Source organism: Schistocerca nitens, chromosome 11, assembly GCF_023898315.1.
Source record: "Schistocerca nitens isolate TAMUIC-IGC-003100 chromosome 11, iqSchNite1.1, whole genome shotgun sequence".
NCBI lineage: Eukaryota > Metazoa > Arthropoda > Insecta > Orthoptera > Acrididae > Schistocerca > Schistocerca nitens.
This window is the reverse complement of record NC_064624.1, coordinates 49,586,927-49,611,315: the sequence shown is the minus strand read 5'-3', so window position 1 is coordinate 49,611,315 and position 24,389 is coordinate 49,586,927. Positions and strand designations below refer to the sequence as shown.

Genomic DNA, 24,389 nt, shown 5'->3' with positions numbered 1-24,389 from the left:
TTATACAATGTAGTTGATAACAACAAGGGCTACTGAGAACAGGCTTATACCAGCCACTAGTCCCCTTCCACTTCCATTTAAAACAGTCAAAATGTAAGAGGTGATATGAAAGTCAAGTGCAGGAGAACAAGAATACTCTACAATTACAAACAGCAACAAATTCCAGAAAACTGACAATCTGTGACAATTCTGCTGCAATGCATCTTTTACCCTACACACTTAACAAAAGACTTACTACTTGAATACATGCAATACATCAGAGATGTAAATACTTACAGTATTCTCAGTTATATTTAATTTAGGATCGTCCTTGATAAAATCAGTGGACAAAGATACTCCCAATGGATCTTCAACAAACTGAAAGAAGAACACAATCTGTGAATTATAACTGCTTGCCATCTTCTGTGTGTATATGACAGCTTTCAATATTCTTTTCTCATTAGTATCATCCAATTTTGCAGAGATTCTTATCAATTGGGAAGAGTGTGTGTCAGAATGCATCCAAATCAGTTCTATTGCCCTTGATTTTGCTATCAGCCATTGTGCAGTATTTATTTGGCATACTTTCACTTTCTATTCCTGTCACATAATCCACTCTGATTTCAGAGGCACTAAGGCCTACTCTATCGGATGGTTGTACTCCCATATACAAAATTTGATCTACGTGTGTGGCAACATTTCAAAATTAAACTCAGATAATATAAAGATGCAAATAATCTTCCAACAGTAAACCCACAAACAAGAGGAATTTTTGGTCATTAATCAAATGAATGTGCCATTCCACACATTACCATCAAAATTACCCAAATTTAATGTTATTTACACAGCTTCTTGCCATATCACCATGTATTTTCAGTGCCTGCTCTTTAGGGTACAATGCAAATTTATGTCATGTGTAATGGAGGAGAATCATAAGGAATTCCACAGCAGGATTTCAGTAATGATGTAAATACTACAGTGAATAGTGACTGGGAACTCTAGAATATACACCCATCACATGTCATAGTTCCACATGTTACAGCACTGTGACACAGAGATGTAACAAGATTAACAATTACTTCCAAGATGAAGTCTTCCTTGCTCCGTTTACACCAGATATGTACTTAAGGCATTCATTACATAGAATCACAATAAAAAATAATGCAACAGTAATGGTTCTTAAAGATATGGTTGTTACAAGAGCTGTTAAAATACTATTGGTAATACCCTACAAATAACACATCTAACTAGAGTTTCTTACTACACTTCCTGCACAATACAGTGCTTGAGTGAAAACTTACATTATGCTCAGATCCAGCAGCACGGTGTTTCAGTTCGGGGTCTTGCTTTACGCAAACACTAGGGTCACCAGCCTTTATTGGGTCTTCAAGAAACTGAAAAAACCAAGAAAGTGACGTATCAGGGCATCTGTCTCTCGTTCCTACATGGCACTGTCATACAGGGGCAGAGTGGAGGGCGAGGCAGGGTGGTGGTGTCGGTGGGGGGTGGGGGGCAGGGAGGCAGGGGGTGGGGGCAGGGAGAAGGGGCGGGGGCGGAGACGGGGCAGGGAGGGGGGAAGCGGGGCAGGGAGAAGGGGCGGGGGCGGAGACGGGGCAGGGAGAGGGGGAGACGGGGCGGGGGCGGGGAGGGGGCGGGGAGACGGGGGGCGGGGGCTGGGAGACGGGGGGCGGGGGCTGGGAGACGGGGGGCGGGGGCTGGGAGACGGGGGGCAGGGGCTGGGAGACGGGGGGCGGGGGGCGGGGGCTGGGACGCGGGGGGCGGGGGCTGGGAGACGGGGGGCGGGGGCTGGGAGACGGGGGGCGGGGGCTGGGAGACAGCGGGCGGGGGCAGGGAGACAGGGGGCGGGGGCAGGGAGACAGGGGGCGGGGGCAGGGAGACAGGGGGCGGGGGCTGGGAGACAGGGGGCGGGTCCTGAGAGACAGGGGGCGGGGGCTGGGAGACAGGGGGCGGGGGCTGGGAGACAGGGGGCGGGGGCTGGGAGACAGGGGGCGGGGGCTGGGAGACAGGGGGCGGGGGCTGGGAGACAGGGGGCGGGGGCTGGGAGACAGGGGGCGGGGGCTGGGAGACAGGGGGCGGGGGCTGGGAGACAGGGGGCGGGGGCTGGGAGACAGGGGGCGGGGGCTGGGAGACAGGGGGCCGGGGCTGGGAGACAGGGGGCGGGGGCTGGGAGACAGGGGGCGGGGGCTGGGAGACAGGGGGCGGGGGCTGGGAGACAGGGGGCGGGGGCTGGGAGACAGGGGGCGGGGGCTGGGAGACAGGGGGCGGGGGCTGGGAGACAGGGGGCGGGGGCTGGGAGACAGGGGGCGGGGGCTGGGAGACAGGGGGCGGGGGCTGGGAGACAGGGGGCGGGGGCAGGGAGACAGGGGGCGGGGGCTGGGAGACAGGGGGCGGGGGCTGGGAGACAGGGGGCGGGGCCGGGAGACAGGGGGCGGGGGCCGGGAGACAGGGGGCGGGGGCCGGGAGACAGGGGGCGGGGGCCGGGAGACAGGGGCCGGGGGCCGGGAGACAGGGGGCGGGGGCCGGGAGACAGGGGGCGGGGGCCGGGAGACAGGGGGCGGGGGCCGGGAGACAGGGGGCGGGGGCCGGGAGACAGGGGGCGGGGGCCGGGAGACAGGGGGCGGGGGCCGGGAGACAGGGGGCGGGGGCCGGGAGACAGGGGGCGGGGGCCGGGAGACAGGGGGCGGGGGCCAGGAGACAGGGGGCGACAGGGGGCGGGGGCTGGGAGACAGGGGGCGACAGGGGGCCGGGGGCTGGGAGACAGGGGGCGGGAGCTGGGAGACAGGGGGCGGGGGCTGGGAGACAGGGGGCGGGGGCTGGGAGACAGGGGGCGGGGGCCGGGAGACAGGGGGCGGGGGCCGGGAGACAGGGGGCGGGGGCCGGGAGACAGGGGGCGGGGGCCGGGAGACAGGGGGCGGGGGCCGGGAGACAGGGGGCGGGGGCCGGGAGACAGGGGGCGGGGGCCGGGAGACGGGGGGCAGGGGCTGGGAGACGGGGGGCAGGGGCTGGGAGACGGGGGGCAGGGGCTGGGAGACGGGGCGGGGTTGGGGGCACGGAGACGGGGCGGGGTTGGGGGCTAGGAGACGGGGCGGGGGCTGGGAGACAGGGGGCGACAGGGGGCTGGGGGCTGGGAGACAGGGGGCGGGAGCTGGGAGACAGGGGGCGGGGGCTGGGAGACAGGGGGCGGGGGCTGGGAGACAGGGGGCGGGGGCCGGGAGACAGGGGGCGGGGGCCGGGAGACAGGGGGCGGGGGCCGGGAGACAGGGGGCGGGGGCCGGGAGACAGGGGGCGGGGGCCGGGAGACAGGGGGCGGGGGCCGGGAGACAAGGGGCGGGGGCCGGGAGACAGGGGGCGGGGGCCGGGAGACAGGGGGCGGGGGCCGGGAGACGGGGGGCGGGGGCCGGGAGACGGGGGGCGGGGGCCGGGAGACGGGGGTGGGGGCCGGGAGACGGGGGGCGGGGGCCGGGAGACGGGGGGCGGGGGCCGGGAGACGGGGGGCGGGGGCCGGAAGACGGGGGGCGGGGGCCGGGAGACGGGGGGCGGGGGCCGGGAGACGGGGGGCGGGGGCCGGGAGACGGGGGGCGGGGGCCGGGAGACGGGGGGCAGGGGCCGGGAGACGGGGGGCAGGGGCCGGGAGACGGGGGGCAGGGGCCGGGAGACGGGGGGCAGGGGCCGGGAGACGGGGGGCAGGGGCCGGGAGACGGGGGGCAGGGGCCGTGGAGACGGGGGGCAGGGGCCGGGAGACGGGGGGCAGGGGCTGGGAGACGGGGGGCAGGGGCTGGGAGACGGGGGGCAGGGGCTGGGAGACGGGGGGCAGGGGCTGGGAGACGGGGGGCAGGGGCTGGGAGACGGGGGGCAGGGGCTGGGAGACGGGGCGGGGTTGGGGGCACGGAGACGGGGCGGGGTTGGGGGCTAGGAGACGGGGCGGGGGCTGGGAGACAGGGGGCGGGGGCTGGGAGACAGGGGGCGGGGGCTGGGAGACAGGGGGCGGGGGCTGGGAGACAGGGGGCGGGGGCTGGGAGACAGGGGGCGGGGGCTGGGAGACAGGGGGCGGGGGCTGGGAGACAGGGGGCGGGGGCTGGGAGACAGGGGGCGGGGGCTGGGAGACAGGGGGCGGGGGCTGGGAGACAGGGGGCGGGGGCTGGGGGACAGGGGGCGGGGGCTGGGAGACAGGGGGCGGGGGCAGGGAGACAGGGGGCGGGGGCTGGGAGACAGGGGGCGGGGGCTGGGAGACAGGGGGGCGGGGGCTGGGAGACAGGGGGCGGGGGCTGGGAAACAGGGGGCGGGGGCTGGGAGACAGGGGGGCGGGGGCTGGGAGACAGCGGGGCGGGGGCTGGGAGACAGGGGGGCGGGGGCTGGGAGACAGGGGGGCGGGGGCAGGGAGACAGGGGGGTGGGGGCTGGGAGACAGGGGGCAGGGGCTGGGAGACGGGGCGGGGTTGGGGGCACGGGGACGGGGCGGGGTTGGGGGCACGGAGACGGGGCGGGGGTGGGGGCAGGGAGACAGGGCGGGGGTGGGGGCAGGGAGACAGGGCGGGGTTGGGGGCAGGGAGACAGGGCGGGGGTGGGGGCAGGGAGACAGGGCGGGGGTGGGGGCAGGGAGACAGGGCGGGGGTGGTGGCAGGGAGACAGGGCGGGGGTGGGGGCAGGGAGACAGGGCGGGGGTGGGGGCAGGGAGACAGGGCGGGGGTGGGGGCAGGGAGACAGAGCGGGGGTGGGGGCAGGGAGACAGGGCGGGGTGGGGGCAGGGAGACAGGGCGGGGGTGGGGGCAGGGAGACAGGGTGGGGGTGGGGGCAGGGAGACAGGGCGGGGGTGGGGGCAGGGAGACAGGGCGGGGGTGGGGGCAGGGAGACAGGGTGGGGCAGAGTTGGTGGGGGTAGAGAAGGAAGAGAAAAGGGGAGTTTCTTATCAATCTGTTTACACTAAGTGACATGCGCAAAACATATCCAGTCAACAAAATCTTACAAGACCGTATCATGGGCGTTGGGCAATGGCAAAAGCAAAATTAGATTCGTCGTTCATCATAATGCGATCATAATGATGATGCTATGACATATTAGAAAGTAACACTTTATTCCAACACTGGACTGGCATGGGAGAGCGTTTTGATGAAGAAAATATTTATCATTTTTCATTCGTTCACCAGTCAGCTTCAAATGGCAGTTCTCTAAATTTTCTCAATAGTGTTTCTAGAAAGAACATCACCTTCCCCCTGGGAATTCTCATTTGAGTTCCTGAAGGATCTCCGTTACACTTGTGTGTTGTTTGAACCTACCAGTAACAGATGTAGCAGCCTGCCACTGAACTGCTTCTCCAACAAGGTATTAATTTGCTATCTTGCTAGGTTGCTCTAGCTTCTCATGCGATTAACTAATAAAATTCCCTATTCCACAATTACTACGGAATCTTGCTGGCCATGTGCCAGTATCAAAATAGTCAGCCCTACGTTTCTGCATCATTATTAAGCTCTTGCATTTTATGCTCCCGAGACCACAAAGGTTGCATGTCCACTCTAGCTGACAGAGCTAAGATATTTACTGCACAGCTGCATGTACTACTCAGCATCACTGTTATGGTCACACATCCTATTCATAGATTTCTCAGGTCTCTACCACTGTTTAATCTAAGTTACGTATTTTCAAAGTAACAAATGGGGTACAACATCAGTGATTTCAGTGCCAACCACATGACATGGTATTCCAGACCACACAATCAGCAACACACTGTTCTTCACACTTGCTATGGGAGCAGCACTCCATGCAGTGGACACTATCCCTGAACCTCTGGCCCTGGTGCCATGGAGACATCTTGTTTGACCTGTGATCTCTTGGGCTGAATATGAAGGCCAGTATGGCCTTTTATATTTTCATGGTAAGTGGTCACCAACTACAATCCAGCCACTTTGACAACTACAGCTATGTCCTAGGACACCCTACAGATCACTGTTTTAGCCAAACTCCTCATATGCACATCCCTGACTACTATGTGCAGCATTCTCATTTCTGTAAAACCCTTCTTGTGGAACAACACTACTACTGTTTCACTTACTGTCCTGTCTACTTGTGATGCCAATGCATCCCTTTCATTTGTTTAAAATGGCATAACATGAGTCCCTGTGACATTTAAGTCTTGGCCTGTTAGCTGTGAATCAGCTACACTCCTTTATATACTCTCTGAGCTGTCCCTAGCATGATAGTTGGATCCTACACCTGTATGCTTGTATAATCACCACACATTCCAGTGTCTGAAGAAGCTAACATTCCAATGTGTTGAATGTTCCCCAATATTTGTCTAATTTCACTCTTGTGATATGTTTATCAATGTGAGCTTCTCCTTTCCCTTAGCAAGGTCATAAAGCATATTTAAAAAACTAATCTTTCTCCTTCAGACCTGCCAGGACTCGAATGGTGAGGCCATACATGGCTTCAGCTATGTACAATCATTCACAAAAAGCTATAAGAGTTCTTCTATTAATGAAAATTTTATAAGTAATACAACAGGTACCACAGAAGCTGCCACAATATGTACAGGTTGTGGCCAACATATCGGGGCTGATCTAGAACCCACAAATTTCATCTGTTTTTCAAACCCCAAAAAAATTTTATGGCAAACTCAAGAATAACTACGATTCACACAAAAGATAAGAACAGCCAGTCTTCTTTTGAATTCTATTTATCAGAAGTTGTTGAAAGTAGGAATATTTCTCAAATCACCTACACTATTAGAACTTATACTTCATCTAAATGTGAATTTTGCGACCATCACAGACAACCATTATACAATGTAGTTGATAACAACAAGGGCTACTGAGAACAGTATTATACCAGCCACTAGTCCCCTTCCACTTCCATTTAAAACAGTCAATATGTAAGAGGTGATATGAAAGTCAAGTGCAGGAGAACAAGAATACTCTACAATTACAAACAGCAACAAATTCCAGAAAACTGACAATCTGTGACAATTCCGCTGCAATGCATCTTTTACCCTACACACTTAACAAAAGACTTACTACTTGAATACATGCAATACATCAGAGATGTAAATACTTACAGTATTCTCAGTTATATTTAATTTAGGATTGTCCTTGATAAAATCAGTGGACAAAGATATTCCCAATGGATCTTCAACAAACTGAAAGTAGAACACAATCTGAATTATAACTGCTTGCTATCTTCTGTGTGTATATGACAGCTTTCAATATTCTTTTCTCATGAGTATCATCCAACTTTGAAGAGATTCTTATCAATTGGGAAGAGTGTGTGTCAGAATGCATCCAAATCAGTTCTATTGCCCTTGATTTTGCTATCAGCCATTGTGCAGTATTTATTTGGCATACTTTCACTTTCTATTCCTGTCACATAATCCACTCTGATTTCAGAGGCACTATGTCCTACTCTATCGGATGGTTGTACTCCCATATACAAATTTGATCTACGTGTGTGGCAACATTTCAAAATTAAACTCAGATAATATAAAGATGCAAATAATCTTCCAACAGTAAACCCATAAACAAGAGGAATTTTTGGTCATTAATCAAATGAATGTGCCATTCCACACATTACCATCAAAATTACCCAAATTTAATGTTATTTACACAGCTTCTTGCCATATCACCATGTATTTTCAGTGCCTGCTCTTTAGGGTACAATGCAAATTTATGTCATGTGTAATGGAGGAAAATCATAAGGAATTCCACAGCAGGATTTCAGTAATGATGTAAATACTACAGTGAATAGTGACTGGGAACTCTAGAATATACACCCATCACATGTCATAGTTCCACATATGTTACAGCACTGTGACACAGAGATGTAACAAGATTAACAATTACTTCCAAGAGGAAGTCTTCCTTGCTCCGTTTTCACCAGATATGTACTTAAGGCATTCATTACATAGAATCACAATAAAAAAGTAATGCAACAGTAATGGTTCTTAAAGATATTCTTGTTACAAGTGCTGTTAAAATACTATTGGTAATACCCTACAAATATTACATCTAACTAGAGTTTCTTACTACACTTCCTGCACAATACAGTGCTTGAGTGAAAACTTACATTATGCTCAGATCCAGCAGCACGGTGTTTCAGTTCGGGGTCTTGCTTTACGCAAACACTAGGTATTGCGTCTTTGAAACACTGAAAAACCAAGAAAGTGACATATCAGGGCATCTGTCTCCCGTTCCTACACGGCACTGTCATACAGGGGCAGAGAGGGGAGGAGACAGGGGGATGGGGCGTGCGGGGGGTGCGGCGCAAGGGGACAGGGTGTGCGGGGGGGGGGGAGGGGACGGGTCAGGGAGACGGGGGGGGGCAGCGAGACGGGGGGGAGGCAGCGAGACGGGGCATACGTGGGGGGGGGCAGGGAGACGGGGCGTGCGTGGGGGACGGGGCAGGGAGACGGGACGGGGCAGGGAGACGGGACGGGGCAGGGAGACGGGACGGGGCAGGGAGACGGGACGGGGCAGGGAGACGGGACGGGGCAGGGAGACGGGACGGGGCAGGGAGACGGGACGGGGCAGGGAGACGGGACGGGGCAGGGAGACGGGACGGGGCAGGGAGACGGGACGGGGCAGGGAGACGGGACGGGGCAGGGAGACGGGACGGGGCAGGGAGACGGGACGGGGCAGGGAGACGGGACGGGGCAGGGAGACGGGACGGGGCAGGGAGACGGGACGGGGCAGGGAGACGGGACGGGGCAGGGAGACGGGACGGGGCAGGGAGACGGGACGGGGCAGGGAGACGGGACGGGGCAGGGAGACGGGACGGGGCAGGGAGACGGGACGGGGCAGGGAGACGGGACGGGGCAGGGAGACGGGACGGGGCAGGGAGACGGGACGTGGCAGGGAGACGGGACGGGGCAGGGAGACGGGACGGGGCAGGGAGACGGGACGGGGCAGGGAGACGGGACGGGGCAGGGAGACGGGACGGGGCAGGGAGACGGGACGGGGCAGGGAGACGGGACGGGGCAGGGAGACGGGACGGGGCAGGGAGACGGGACGGGGCAGGGAGACGGGACGGGGCAGGGAGACGGGACGGGGCAGGGAGACGGGACGGGGCAGGGAGACGGGACGGGGCAGGGAGACGGGACGGGGCAGGGAGACGGGACGGGGCAGGGAGACGGGACGGGGCAGGGAGACGGGACGGGGCAGGGAGACGGGACGTGGCAGGGAGACGGGACGTGGCAGGGAGACGGGACGGGGCAGGGAGACGGGACGGGGCAGGGAGACGGGACGGGGCAGGGAGACGGGACGGGGCAGGGAGACGGGACGGGACGGGGCAGGGAGACGGGACGTGAGTGGGGGCAGTCAGCAGACAGGGGGTGGTTTGCTGGGAGACAGAGGGTGGGGGGGCAGGGAGACAGGTTGGGGGGGCAGGGAGACAGGTTGGGGGGGCAGGGAGACAGGTTGGGGGGGCAGGGAGATAGGTTGGGGGGGCAGGGAGACAGGTTGGTGGGGGGCAGGGAGACAGGTTGGTGGGGGGCAGGGAGACAGGTTGGTGGGGGGCAGGGAGACAGGTTGGTGGGGGGCAGGGAGACAGGTTGGTGGGGGGCAGGGAGACAGGTTGGTGGGGGGCAGGGAGACAGGTTGGTGGGGGGCCGGGAGACAGGTTGGTGGGGGGCAGGGAGACAGGTTGGTGGGGGGCAGGGAGACAGGTTGGTGGGGGGCAGGGAGACAGGTTGGTGGGGGGCAGGGAGACAGGTTGGTGGGGGGCAGGGAGACAGGTTGGTGGGGGGCAGGGAGACAGGTTGGTGGGGGGCAGGGAGACAGGTTGGTGGGGGGCAGGGAGACAGGTTGGTGGGGGGCAGGGAGACAGGTTGGTGGGGGGCAGGGAGACAGGTTGGTGGGGGGCAGGGAGACAGGTTGGGGGGGCAGGGAGACAGTTTGGGGGGGCAGGGAGACAGGTTGGGGGGGCAGGGAGACAGGTTGGGGGGCAGGGAGACAGGTTGGGGGGGCAGGGAGACAGGTTGGGGGGGGCAGGGAGACAAGTTGGGGGGGGGCAGGGAGACAGGTTGGTGGGGGGCAGGGAGACAGGTTGGTGGGGGGGCAGGGAGACAGGTTGGTGGGGGGCAGGGAGACAGGTTGGTGGGGGGGCAGGGAGACAGGTTGGTGGGGGGGCAGGGAGACAGGTTGGTGGGGGGGCAGGGAGACAGGTTGGTGGGGGGGCAGGGAGACAGGTTGGTGGGGGGCAGGGAGACAGGTTGGTGGGGGGCAGGGAGACAGGTTGGTGGGGGGCAGGGAGACAGGTTGGTGGGGGGCAGGGAGACAGGTTGGTGGGGGGCAGGGAGACAGGTTGGTGGGGGGCAGGGAGACAGGTTGGTGGGGGGCAGGGTGACAGGTTGGTGGGGTCAGGGAGACAGGTTGGGGGGGCAGGGAGACAGTTTGGGGGGGCAGGGAGACAGGTTGGGGGGCAGGGAGACAGGTTGGGGGGCAGGGAGACAGGTTGGGGGGGCAGGGAGACAGGTTGGGGGGGCAGGGAGACAGGTTGGGGGGGCAGGGAGACAGGGTGGGGGGAGAGATGGTGGGGGTAGAGAAGGAAGAGAAAAGGGGAGTTTCTTATCAATCTGTTTACACTAAGTGACATGCGCATAACATATCCAGTCAGCAAAATCTTACAAGACCATATCGTGGGCAGTGGGCAATGGGAAAAGCAAAATTAGATTCGACATTCATCACAATGATGATGCTATGACATATTAGAAAGTAACTTTTTATTCCAACACTGGACTGGCATGGGAGACCGTTTTGCTTAAGAAAATATTTATCATTTTAAATTCGTTCACCAGTCAGCTCCAAATGGCAGTTCTCTAAATTTTCTCAATAGTGTTTCTAGAAAGAGCATCACCTTCCCTCTGGGAATTCTCATTTGAGTTCCTGAAGGATCTCCGTTACACTTGTGTGTTGTTTGAACCTACCAGTAACAGATGTAGCAGCCTGCCACTGAACTGCTTCTCCAACAAGGTATTAATTTGCTATCTTGCTAGCTTGCTCTAGCTTCTCATACAGTTACCTAATAAAATTCCCTATTCCACAATTACTACGGAATCTTGCTGGCCATGTGCCAGTATCAAAATGGTCAGCCCTACGTTTCTGCATCATTATTAAGCTCTTGCATTTTATGCTCTCGAGACCACAAAAGTTGCATGTCCACTCTAGCTGACAGAGCTAAGATATTTACTGCACAACTGCATGTACTACTCAGCATCACTGTTACGGTCACACATCCTATTTGTAGATGTCTCAGGTGTCTACCACTGTTTAATCTAAGTTACGTATTTTCAAAGTAACAAGTGGGGTACAACATCAGTGATTTCAGTGCCAACCACATGACATGGTATTCCAGACCACACAATCAGCAACACACTGTTCTTCACACTTGCTATGGGAGCAGCACTCCATGCAGTGGACACTATCCCTGAACCTCTGGCCCTGGTGCCATGGAGACATCTTGTTTGACCTGTGATCTCTTGGGCTGAATATGAAGGCCAGTATGGCCTTTTATATTTTCATGGTAAGTGGTCACCAACTACAATCCAGCCACTTTGACAACTACAGCTATGTCCTAGGACACCCTACAGATCACTGTTTTAGCCAAACTCCTCATATGCACATCCCTGACTACTATGTGCAGCATTCTCATTTCTGTAAAACCCTTCTTGTGGAACAACACTACTACTGTTTCACTTACTGTCCTGTCTACTTGTGATGCCAATGCATCCCTTTCATTTGTTTAAAATGGCATAACATGAGTCCCTGTGACATTTAAGTCTTGGCCTGTTAGCTGTGAATCAGCTACACTCCTTTATATACTCTCTGAGCTGTCCCTAGCATGATAGTTTGGATCCTAGACCTGTATGCTTGTATAATCACCACACATTCCAGTGTCTGAAGAAGCTAACATTCCAATGTGTTGAATGTTCCCCAATATTTGTCTAATTTCACTCTTGTGATATGTTTATCAATGTGAGCTTCTCCTTTCCCTTAGCAAGGTCATAAAGCATATTTAAAAAACTAATCTTTCTCCTTCAGACCTGCCAGGACTCGAATGGTAAGGCCATACATGGCTTCAGCTATGTACAATCATTCACAAAAAGCTATAAGAGTTCTTCTATTAATGAAAATTTTATAAGTAATACAACAGGTACCACAGAAGCTGCCACAATATGTACAGGTTGTGGCCAACATATCGGGGCTGATCTAGAACCCACAAATTTCATCTCTGTTTTTCAAATCCCTAAAAAATTTTATGGCAAACTCAAGAATAACTACGATTCACACAAAAGATAAGAACAGCCAGTCTTCTTTTGAATTCTATTTATCAGAAGTTGTTGAAAGTAGGAATATTTCTCAAATCACCTATACTATTAGAACTTATACTTCATCTAAATGTGAATTTTGCGACCATCACAGACAACCATTATACAATGTAGTTGATAACAACAAGGGCTACTGAGAACAGTATTATACCAGCCACTAGTCCCCTTCCACTTCCATTTAAAACAGTCAATATGTAAGAGGTGATATGAAAGTCAAGTGCAGGAGAACAAGAATACTCTACAATTACAAACAGCAACAAATTCCAGAAAACTGACAATCTGTGACAATTCCGCTGCAATGCATCTTTTACCCTACACACTTAACAAAAGACTTACTACTTGAATACATGCAATACATCAGAGATGTAAATACTTACAGTATTCTCAGTTATATTTAATTTAGGATCGTCCTTGATAAAATCAGTGGACAAAGATATTCCCAATGGATCTTCAACAAACTGAAAGAAGAACACAATCTGAATTATAACTGCTTGCTATCTTCTGTGTGTATATGACAGCTTTCAATATTCTTTTCTCATGAGTATCATCCAACTTTGAAGAGATTCTTATCAATTGGGAAGAGTGTGTGTGTCAGAATGCATCCATATCAGTTCTATTGCCCTTGATTTTGCTATCAGCCATTGTGCAGTATTTATTTGGCATACTTTCACTTTCTATTCCTGTCACATAATCCACTCTGATTTCAGAGGCACTATGGCCTACTCTATCGGATGGTTGTACTCCCATATACCAATTTGATCTAAGTGTGTGGCAACATTTCAAAATTAAACTCAGATAATATAAAGATGCAAATAATCTTCCAACAGTAAACCCATAAACAACAGGACTTTTTGGTCATTAATCAAATGAATGTGCCATTCCACACATTACCATCAAAATTACCCAAATTTAATGTTATTTACACAGCTTCTTGCCATATCACCATGTATTTTCAGTGCCTGCTCTTTAGGGTACAATGCAAATTTATGTCATGTGTAATGGAGGAAAATCATAAGGAATTCCACAGCAGGATTTCAGTAATGAAGTAAATACTACAGTGAATAGTGACTGGGAACTCTAGAATATACACCCATCACATGTCATAGTTCCACATGTTACAGCACTGTGACACAGAGATGTAACAAGATTAACAATTACTTTCAAGAGGAAGTCTTCCTTGCTCCGTTTTCACCAGATATGTACTTAAGGCATTCATTACATAGAATCACGATAAAAAAGTAATGCAACAGTAATGGTTCTTAAAGATATGCTTGTTACAAGTGCTGTTAAAATACTATTGGTAATACCCTACAAATATTACATCTAACTAGAGTTTCTTACTACACTTCCTGCACAATACAGTGCTTGAGTGAAAACTTACATTATGCTCAGATCCAGCAGCACGGTGTTTCAGTTCGGGGTCTTGCTTTACGCAAACACTAGGTATTGCGTCTTCGAAAAACTGAAAAACCAAGAAAGTGACGTATCAGGGCATCTGTCTCTCGTTCCTACACGGCACTGTCATACAGGGGCAGAGAGGGGAGGAGACAGGGGGATGGGGCGTGCGGGGGTGCGGCGCAGGGGGACAGGGTGTGCGGGAGGGGGGGAGGGGACGGGTCAGGGAGATGCGGGGGTCAGGGTGACGGGGTGCAGCGAGACGGGGGGGGGGCAGCGAGACGGGGCATGCGGGAGAGGAGGGACGGGGCTGGGAGACGAGGGACGGGGCTGGGAGACGAGGGACGGGGCAGGGAGACGAGGGACGGGGCAGGGAGGCGAGGGACGGGGCAGGGAGGCGAGGGACGGGGCAGGGAGGCGAGGGACGGGGCAGGGAGGCGAGGGACGGGGCAGGGAGACGGGACGTGCGTGGGGGCAGTCAGACAGGGGGTGGTTTGCTGGGAGACAGGGGGTGGGGGGGCAGGGAGACAGGTTGGTGGGGGGGCAGGGAGACAGGTTGGTGGGGGGCAGGGAGACAGGTTGGTGGGGGGCAGGGAGACAGGTTGGTGGGGGGCAGGGAGACAGGTTGGTGGGGGGCAGGGAGACAGGTTGGTGGGGGGCAGGGAGACAGGTTGGTGGGGGGCAGGGAGACAGGTTGGTGGGGGGCAGGGAGACAGGTTGGTGGGGGGCAGGGAGACAGGTTGGTGGGGGGCAGGGAGACAGGTTGGTGGGGGGCAGGGAGACAGGTTGGTGGGGGGCAGGGAGACAGGTTGGTGGGGGGCAGGGAGACAGGTTGGTGGGGGGCAGGGAGACAGGTTGGTGGGGGGCAGGGAGACAGGTTGGTGGGGGGCAGGGAGACAGGTTGGTGGGGGGCAGGGAGACAGGTTGGTGGGGGGCAGGGAGACAGGTTGGTGGGGGGCAGGGAGACAGGTTGGTGGGGGGCAGGGAGACAGGTTGGTGGGGGGCAGGGAGACAGGTTGGTGGGGGGCAGGGAGACAGGTTGGTGGGGGGCAGGGAGACAGGTTGGGTGGGGGCAGGGAGACAGGTTGGTGGGGGCAGGGAGACAGGTTGGGGGGGGGCAGGGAGACAGGTTGGGGGGCAGGGAGACAGGTAGGTGGGGGCAGGGAGACAGGTTGGGGGGGCAGGGAGACAGGTTGGGGGGGGGGGGGGCAGGGAGACAGGTTGGGGGGGCAGGGAGACAGGTTGGGGGGGCAGGGAGACAGGTTGGGGGGGCAGGGAGACAGGTTGGGGGGGCAGGGAGACAGGTTGGGGGGGCAGGGAGACACGTTGGGGGGGGCAGGGAGACAGGTTGGGGGGGCAGGGAGACAGGTTGGGGGGGGCAGGGAGACAGGTTGGGGGGGGCAGGGAGACAGGTGGGGGGGCAGGGAGACAGGTTGGGGGGGCAGGGAGACAGGTTGGGGGGCAGGGAGACAGGTTTTGGGGGGGGGCAGGGAGACAGGTTTTGGGGGGGGCAGGGAGACAGGTTTTGGGGGGGCAGGGAGACAGGTTTTGGGGGGGGGGCAGGGAGACAGGTTTTGGGGGGGCGCAGGGAGACAGGTTTTGGGGGGGGCAGGGAGACAGGTTTTGGGGGGGGCAGGGAGACAGGTTTTGGGGGGGGCAGGGAGACAGGTTTTGGGGGGGGGCAGGGAGACAGGTTTTGGGGGGGGCAGGGAGACAGGTTTTGGGGGGGGCAGGGAGACAGGGTTTGGGGGGGCAGGGAGACAGGTTTTGGGGGGCAGGGAGACAGGTTGGGGGGGCAGGGAGACAGGTTGGGGGGGCAGGGAGACAGGTTGGGGGGGCAGGGAGACAGGTTGGGGGGGCAGGGAGACAGGTTGGGGGGGCAGGGAGACAGGTTGGGGGGGCAGGGAGACAGGTTGGGGGGGGCAGGGAGACAGGATGGGGGGGCAGGGAGACAGGATGGGGGGGCAGGGAGACAGGTTGGGGGGGGCAGGGAGACAGGTTGGGGGGGCAGGGAGACAGGTTGGGGGGGCAGGGAGACAGGTTGTGGGGGGCAGGGAGACAGGTTGTGGGGGGCAGGGAGACAGGTTTGGGGGGGCAGGGAGACAGGTTGGGGGGGGGGGGGGCAGGGAGACAGGTTGGGGGGGCAGGGAGGCAGGTTGGGGGGGCAGGGAGACAGGTTGGGGGGGGGGCAGGGAGACAGGTTGGGGGGGCAGGGAGACAGGTTGGGGGGGGCAGGGAGACAGGTTGGGGGGGGCAGCGAGAAAGTTTGGGGGGGCAGGGAGACAGGTTGGGGGGGCAGGGAGACAGGTTGGGGGATCAGGGAGACAGGTTGGGGGGGCAGGGAGACAGGTTGGGGGGGCAGGGAGACAGGTTGGGGGGGCAGTGAGACAGGTTGGGGGGGCAGTGAGACAGGTTGGGGGGGCAGGGAGACAGGTTGGGGGGCAGGGAGACAGGTTGGGGGGGCAGGGAGACAGGTTGGGGGGGCAGGGAGACAGGTTGGGGGGGGCAGGGAGACAGGTTGGGGGGGCAGGGAGACAGGGTGGGGGGAGAGATGGTGGGGGTAGAGAAGGAAGAGAAAAGGGGAGTTTCTTATCAATCTGTTTACACTAAGTGACATGCGCATAACATATCCAGTCAGCAAAATCTTACAAGACCATATCGTGGGCAGTGGGCAATGGGAAAAGCAAAATTAGATTCGACGTTCATCATAATGATGATGCTATGACATATTAGAAAGTAACTTTTTATTCCAACACTGGACTGGCATGGGAGACCGTTTTGCTTAAGAAAATATTTATCATTTTAAATTCGTTCACCAGTCAGCTCCAAATGGCAGTTCTCTAAATTTTCTCAATAGTGTTTCTAGAAAGAACATCACCTTCCCTCTGGGAATTCTCATTTGAGTTCCTGAAGGATCTCCGTTACACTTGTGTGTTGTTTGAACCTACCAGTAACAGATGTAGCAGCCTGCCACTGAACTGCTTCTCCAACAAGGTATTAATTTGCTATCTTGCTAGCTTGCTCTAGCTTCTCATACAGTTACCTAATAAAATTCCCTATTCCACTATTACTACGGAATCTTGCTGGCCATGTGCCAGTATCAAAATGGTCAGCCCTACGTTTCTGCATCATTATTAAGCTCTTGCATTTTATGCTCCCGAGACCACAAAGGTTGCATGTCCACTCTAGCTGACAGAGCTAAGATATTTAATGCACAACTGCATGTACTACTCAGCATCACTGTTACGGTCACACATCCTATTCATAGATGTCTCAGGTGTCTACCACTGCTTAATCTAAGTTACGTATTTTCAAAGTAACAAGTGGGGTACAACATCAGTGATTTCAGTGCCAACCACATGACATGGTATTCCAGACCACACAATCAGCAACACACTGTTCTTCACACTTGCTATGGGAGCAGCACTCCATGCAGTGGACACTATCCCTGAAACTCTGGCCCTGGTGCCATGGAGACATCTTGTTTGACCTGTGATCTCTTGGGCTGAGTATGAAGGCCAGTATGGCCTTTTATATTTTCATGGTAAGTGGTCACCAACTACAATCCAGCCACTTTGACAACTACAGCTATGTCCTAGGACACCCTACAGCCAAACTCCTCATATGCACATCCCTGACTACTATGTGCAGCATTCTCATTTCTGTAAAACCCGTTCTTGTGGAACAACACTACTACTGTTTCACTTACTGTCCTGTCTACTTGTGATGCCAATGCATCCCTTTCATTTGTTTAAAATGGCATAACATGAGTCCCTGTGACATTTAAGTCTTGGCCTGTTAGCTGTGAATCAGCTACACTCCTTTATATACTCTCTGAGCTGTCCCTAGCATGACAGATTGGATCCTAGACCTGTATGCTTGTATAATCACCACACATTCCAGTGTCTGAAGAAGCTAACATTCCAATGTGTTGAATGTTCCCCAATATTTGTCTAATTTCACTCTTGTGACATGTTTATCAATGTGAGCTTCTCCTTCCCTTAGCAAAGTCATAGAGAATATTTAAAAAACTAATCTTTCTCCTTAAGATCTGCCAGGACTCGAATGGTGAGGCCATACATTGCTTCAGCTATGTACAATCATTCACTAAAAGCTATAAGAGTTCTTCTATTAATGAAAATTTTATAAGTAATACAACAGGTACCACAGAAGCTGCCACAATATGTACAGGTTGTGGCCAACATATCGGGGCTGATCTAGAACCCACAAATTTCATCTCTGTTTTTCAAATCCCTAAAAAATTTTATGGCAAACTCAAGAATAACTACGATTCACACAAAAGATAAGAACAGCCAGTCTTCTTTTGAATTCTATTTATCAGAAGTTGTTGAAAGTAGGAATATTTCTCAAATCACCTACACTATTAGAACTTACACTTCATCTAAATGTGAATTTTGCGACCATCACAGACAACCATTATACAATGTAGTTGATAACAACAAGGGCTACTGAGAACAGGATTATACCAGCCACTAGTCCCCTTCCACTTCCATTTAAAACAGTCAAAATGTAAGAGGTGATATGAAAGTCAAGTGCAGGAGAACAAGAATACTCTACAATTACAAACAGCAACAAATTCCAGAAAACTGACAATCTGTGACAATTCCACTGCAATGCATTTTTTACTTTACACACTTAACAAAAGACTTACTACTTGAATACATGCAATACATCAGAGATGTAAATACTTACAGTATTCTCAGTTATATTTAATTCATGATCGTCCTTGATAAAATCAGTGGACAAAGATATTCCCAATGGATCTTCAACAAACTGAAAGAAGAACACAATCTGTGAATTATAACTGCTTGCTATCTTCTGTGTGTATATGACAGCTTTCAATATTCTTTTCTCATTAGTATCATCCAACTTTGAAGAGATTCTTATCAATTGGGAAGAGTGTGTGTCAGAATGCATCCAAATCAGTTCTATTGCCCTTGATTTTGCTATCAGCCATTGTGCAGTATTTATTTGGCATACTTTCAGTTTCTATTCCTGTCACATAATCCACTCTGATTTCAGAGGCACTATGGCCTACTCTATCGGATGGTTGTACTCCCATATACAAATTTGATCCACGTGTGTGGCAACATTTCAAAATTAAACTCAGATAATATAAAGATGCAAATAATCTTCCAACAGTAAACCCATAAACAAGAGGAATTTTTGGTCATTAATCAAATGAATGTGCCATTCCACACATTACCATCAAAATTACCCAAATTTAATGTTATTTACACAGTTTCTTGCCTTATCACCATGTATTTTCAGTGCCTGCTATTTAGGGTACAAAGCATATTTATGTCATGTGAAATGGAGGAAAATCATAAGGAATTCCACAGCAGGATCTCAGTAATGAAGTAAATACTACAGTGAATAGTGACTGGGACCTCTAGAATATACACCCATCACATGTCATAGTTCCACATATGTTACAGCACTGTGACACAGAGATGTAACAAGATTAACAATTACTTCCAAGAGGAAGTCTTCCTTGCTCCGTTTTCACCAGATATGTACTAAAGGCATTCATTACATAGAATCACGATAAAAAAGTAATGCAACAGTAATGGTTCTTAAAGATATGCTTGTTACAAGTGCTGTTAAAATACTATTGGTAATACCCTACAAATATTACATCTAACTAGAGTTTCTTACTACACTTCTGCACAATACAGTGCTTGAGTGAAAACTTACATTATGCTCAGATCCAGCAGCACGGTGTTTCAGTTCGGGGTCTTGCTTTACGCAAACACTAGGTATTGCGTCTTCGAAAAACTGAAAAACCAAAAGAGTGACGTATTAGGGCATCTGTCTCTCGTTCCTACACGGCACTGTCATACAGGGGCAGAGAGGGGAGGAGACAGGGGGATGGGGCGTGCGGGGGGGGGAGGTGACAGGTCAAGGAGACGGGGGGGGGGGTGCTGCGAGACGGGGGGGTGGGCAGCGAGACGGGGGGGGGCAGCGAGACGAAGGGCGTCAGCGAGACGGGGTGGGGCAGCGAGACGGGACGGGGCAGGGAGACGGGACGGGGCAGGGAGACGGGACGGGGCAGGGAGACGGGACGGGGCAGGGAGACGGGACGGGGCAGGGAGACGGGACGGGGCAGGGAGACGGGACGGGGCAGGGAGACGGGACGGGGCAGGGAGACGGGACGGGGCAGGGAGACGGGACGGGGCAGGGAGACGGGACGGGGCAGGGAGACGGGACGGGGCAGGGAGACGGGACGGGCCAGGGAGACGGGACGGGCCAGGGAGACGGGACGGGGCAGGGAGACGGGACGGGGCAGGGAGAAGGCACGGGGCAGGGAGACGGGACGGGGCAGGGAGACGGGACGGGGCAGGGAGACGGGACGGGGCAGGGAGACGGGACGGGGCAGGGAGACGGGACGGGGCAGGGAGACGGGACGGGGCAGGGAGACGGGACGGGGCAGGGAGACGGGAGGGGGCAGGGAGACGGGACGGGGCAGGGAGACGGGACAGGGCAGGGAGACGGGACGGGGCAGGGAGACGGGACGGGGCAGGGAGACGGGACGGGGCAGGGAGACGGGACGGGGCAGGGAGACGGGACGTGGCAGGGAGACGGGACGTGGCAGGGAGACGGGACGGGGCAGGGAGACGGGACGGGGCAGGGAGACGGGACGGGGCAGGGAGACGGGGCGTGCGTGGGGGCAGTCAGACAGGGGGTGGTTTGCTGGGAGACAGGTGTTGGGTGGGGGCATGGAGACAGGTTGGGGGGGCATGGAGACAGGTTGGGGGGGCAGGGAGACAGGTTGGGGGGGGGAGGGAGACAGGATGGGGGGAGACAGGTTGGAGGGGCAGGGAGACAGGTTGGGGGGGCAGGGAGACAGGTTGGAGGGGGCAGGGAGACAGGTTGGGGGGGGGCAGGGAGACAGGTTGGGGGGGGGGCCGGGAGACAGGTTGGGGGGGCAGGGAGACAGGTTGGGGGGGGCAGGGAGACAGGTTGGGGGGGGCAGGGAGACAGGTTGGGGGGGCAGGGAGACAGGTTGGGGGGGCAGGGAGACAGGTTGGGGGGGCAGGGAGACAGGTTGGGGGGGCAGGGAGACAGGTTGGGGGGGCAGGGAAACAGGTTGGGGGGGCAGGGAGACAGGTTGGGGGGGGGCAGGGAGACAGGTTGGGGGGGGGCAGGGAGACAGGTTGGGGGGGCAGGGACACAGGTTGGGGGGGCAGGGAGACAGGTTGGGGGGGCAGGGAGACACGTTGGGGGGGGCAGGGAGACAGGTTGTGGGGGGCAGGGAGACAGGTTGGGGGGGGGCAGGGAGACAGGTTGGGGGGGGCAGGGAGACAGGTTGGGGGGGCAGGGAGACAGGTTGGGGGGGGCAGGGAGACAGGTTGGGGGGGCAGGGAGACAGGTTGGGGGGGCAGGGAGACAGGTTGGGGGGGGCAGTTAGACAGGTTGGGGGGGGCAGGGAGACAGGTTGGGGGGGCAGATAGACAGGTTGGGGGGGGCAGGGAGACAGGTTGGGGGGGAAAGGGAGACAGGTTGGGGGGGGCAGGGAGACAGGTTGGGGGGCAGGGAGACAGGTTGGGGGGGGCAGGGAGACAGGTTGGGGGGGGCAGGGAGACAGGTTGAGGGGGGAGGGAGACATGTTGGGGGGGGCAGGGAGACAGGTTGGGGGGGCAGGGAGACAGGTTGGGGGGGCAGGGAGACAGGTTGGGGGGGCAGGGAGACAGGTTGGGGGGGCAGGGAGACAGGTTGGGGGGGCAGGGAGACAGGTTGGGGGGGCAGGGAGACAGGTTGGGGGGGCAGGGAGACAGGTTGAGGGGGGGGGCAGGGAGACAGGTTGAGGGGGGGGCAGGGAGACAGGTTGAGGGGGGGGCAGGGAGACAGGTTGAGGGGGGGGCAGGGAGACAGGTTGAGGGGGGGGCAGGGAGACAGGTTGAGGGGGGGCAGGGAGACAGGTTGAGGGGGGGCAGGGAGACAGGTTGAGGGGGGGCAGGGAGACAGGTTGGTGGGTGGCAGGGAGACAGGTTGGTGGGTGGCAGGGAGACAGGTTGGTGGGTGGCAGGGAGACAGGTTGGGTGGGGCAGGGAGACAGGTTGGGGGGGCAGGGAGACAGGTTGGGGGGCAGGGAGACAGGTTGGGGGGGCAGGGAGACAGGTTGGGGGGGCAGGGAGACAGGTTGGGGGGGCAGGGAGACAGGTTGGGGGGGCAGGGAGACAGGTTGGTGGGGGCAGGGAGACAGGTTGGGGGGGCAGGGAGACAGGTTGGGGGGGCAGGGAGACAGGTTGGGGGGGCAGGGAGACAGGTTGGGGGGGCAGGGAGACAGGTTGGGGGGGGCAGGGAGACAGGTTGGGGGGGGCAGGGAGACAGGTTGGGGGGGCGGGAGACAGGTTGGGGGGGGCAGGGAGACAGGTTGGGGGGGCAGGGAGACAGGTTGGGGGGGTCAGGGAGACAGGTTGGGGGGGGCAGGGAGACAGGTTGGGTGGGGCAGGGAGACAGGTTGGGGGTGCTGGGAGACAGGTTGGGGGGCAAGGAGACAGGTTGGGGGTGCAGGGAGACAGGTTGGGGGGGCAAGGAGACAGGTTGGGGGGGCAGGGAGACGTTGGGGGGCAGGGAGACAGGTTGGGGGGGCAGGGAGACAGGTTGGGGGGGGCAGGGAGACAGGTTGGGGGGGGCAGGGAGACAGGTTGGGGGTGGCAGGGAGACAGGTTGGGAGGGGGCAGGGAGACAGGTTGGGGGGGCAGGGAGACAGGTTGGGGGGGGCAGGGAGACAGGTTGGGGGGGGGGGGGCAGGGAGACAGGTTGGGGGAGGGGGCAGGGAGACAGGTTGGGGGGGGGCAGGGAGACAGGTTGGGGGTGGCAGTGAGACAGGTTGGGGGGGGGCAGGGAGACAGTTGGGGGGGGGCAGGGAGACAGGTTGGGGGGCAGGGAGACAGGTTGGGGGGCAGGGAGACAGGTTGGGGGGGCAGGGAGACAGGTTGGGGGGGCAGGGAGACAGGTTGGGGGGGGGCAGGGAGACAGGTTGGGGGGGCAGGGAGACAGGTTGGGGGGGGGGCAGGGAGACAGGTTGGGGGGGCAGGGAGACAGGTTGGGGGGGGCAGGGAGACAGGTTGGGGGGGGGGGCAGGGAGACAGGTTGGGGGGGGCAGGGAGACAGGTTGGGGGGGCAGGGAGACAGGTTGGGGGGGGCAGGGAGACAGGTTGGGGGGGGCAGGGAGACAGGTTGGGGGGGGCAGGGAGACAGGTTGGGGGGGCAGGGAGACAGGGTTGGCGGAGAGATGGTGGGGGTAGAGAAGGAAGAGAAAAGGGGAGTTTCTTATCAATCTGTTTACACAAAGTGACATGCGCATAACATATCCAGTCAGCAAAATCTTACAAGACCATATCGTGGGCAGTGGGCAATGGGAAAAGCAAAATTAGATTCGACTTTCATCATAATGATGATGCTATGACATATTAGAAAGTAACTTTTTATTCCAACACTGGACTGGCATGGGAGACCGTTTTGCTTAAGAAAATATTTATCATTTTAAATTCGTTCACCAGTCAGCTCCAAATGGCAGTTCTCTAAATTTTCTCAATAGTGTTTCTAGAAAGAACATCACCTTCCCTCTGGGAATTCTCATTTGAGTTCCTGAAGGATCTCCGTTACACTTGTGTGTTGTTTGAACCTACCAGTAACAGATGTAGCAGCCTGCCACTGAACTGCTTCTCCAACAAGGTATTAATTTGCTATCTTGCTAGCTTGCTCTAGCTTCTTATACAGTTACCTAATAAAATTCCCTATTCCACTATTACTACGGAATCTTGCTGGCCATGTGCCAGTATCAAAATGGTCAGCCCTACGTTTCTGCATCATTATTAAGCTCTTGCATTTTATGCTCCCGAGACCACAAATGTTGCATGTCCACTCTAGCTGACAGAGCTAAGATATTTACTGCACAACTGCATGTACTACTCAGCATCACTGTTACGGTCACACATCCTATTCGTAGATGTCTCAGGTGTCTAACACTGTTTAATCTAAGTTACGTATTTTCAAAGTAACAAGTGGGGTACAACATCAGTGATTTCAGTGCCAACCACATGACATGGTATTCCAGACCACACAATCAGCAACACACTGTTCTTCACACTTGCTATGGGAGCAGCACTCCATGCAGTGGACACTATCCCTGAACCTCTGGCCCTGGTGCCATGGAGACATCTTGTTTGACCTGTGATCTCTTGGGCTGAATATGAAGGCCAGTATGGCCTTTTATATTTTCATGGTAAGTGGTCACCAACTACAATGCAGCCACTTTGACAACTACAGCTATGTCCTAGGACACCCTACAGATCACTGTTTTAGCCAAACTCCTCATATGCACATCCCTGACTACTATGTGCAGCATTCTCATTTCTGTAAAACCCTTCTTGTGGAACAACACTACTACTGTTTCACTTACTGTCCTGTCTACTTGTGATGCCAATGCATCCCTTTCATTTGTTTAAAATGGCATAACATGAGTCCCTGTGACATTTAAGTCTTGGCCTGTTAGCTGTGAATCAGCTACACTCCTTTATATACTCTCTGAGCTGTCCCTAGCATGACAGTTTGGATCCTAGACCTGTATGCTTGTATAATCACCACACATTCCAGTGTCTGAAGAAGCTAACATTCCAATGTGTTGAATGTTCCCCAATATTTGTCTAATTTCA

The 24,389-nt window shown here is 55.8% G+C and overlaps 1 protein-coding gene across 1 annotated transcript; it reads right to left on the bottom strand.

Moving 5' to 3' along the window:
• Positions 1-1,398: 1,398 nt before the first annotated feature.
• LOC126212604 (proline-rich protein 36-like) lies at positions 1,399-20,446 on the bottom strand. The gene is made up of 5 exons (XM_049940031.1): positions 19,654-20,446; positions 8,345-9,323; positions 3,134-4,919; positions 2,445-3,092; positions 1,399-2,394 (listed from the first exon to the last, which is right to left on the bottom strand). The coding sequence occupies exons 1-5, from the start codon at positions 20,444-20,446 to the stop codon at positions 1,399-1,401; spliced, it is 5,202 nt and encodes a 1,733-aa protein (XP_049795988.1).
• Between the last annotated feature and the right edge of the window lie 3,943 nt (positions 20,447-24,389).

What these genes read in the sequence shown, in the direction of transcription:
- LOC126212604 (XM_049940031.1), bottom strand. Translation starts at nt 20,446, where the DNA reads ATGCCCCCACCCAACACCTGTCTCCCAGCAAACCACCCCCTGTCTGAC. An exon ending in GCTGCCCACCCCCCCGTCTC is followed by an intron (nt 9,324 to 19,653) that starts GCAGCACCCCCC and finishes TCTGTCTCCCAG; the next exon opens with CAAACCACCCCCTGTCTGCT. An exon ending in TCTCCCGGCCCCCGCCCCCT is followed by an intron (nt 2,395 to 2,444) that starts GTCTCCCGGCCC and finishes CCTGTCTCCCAG; the next exon opens with CCCCCGCCCCCTGTCTCCCA.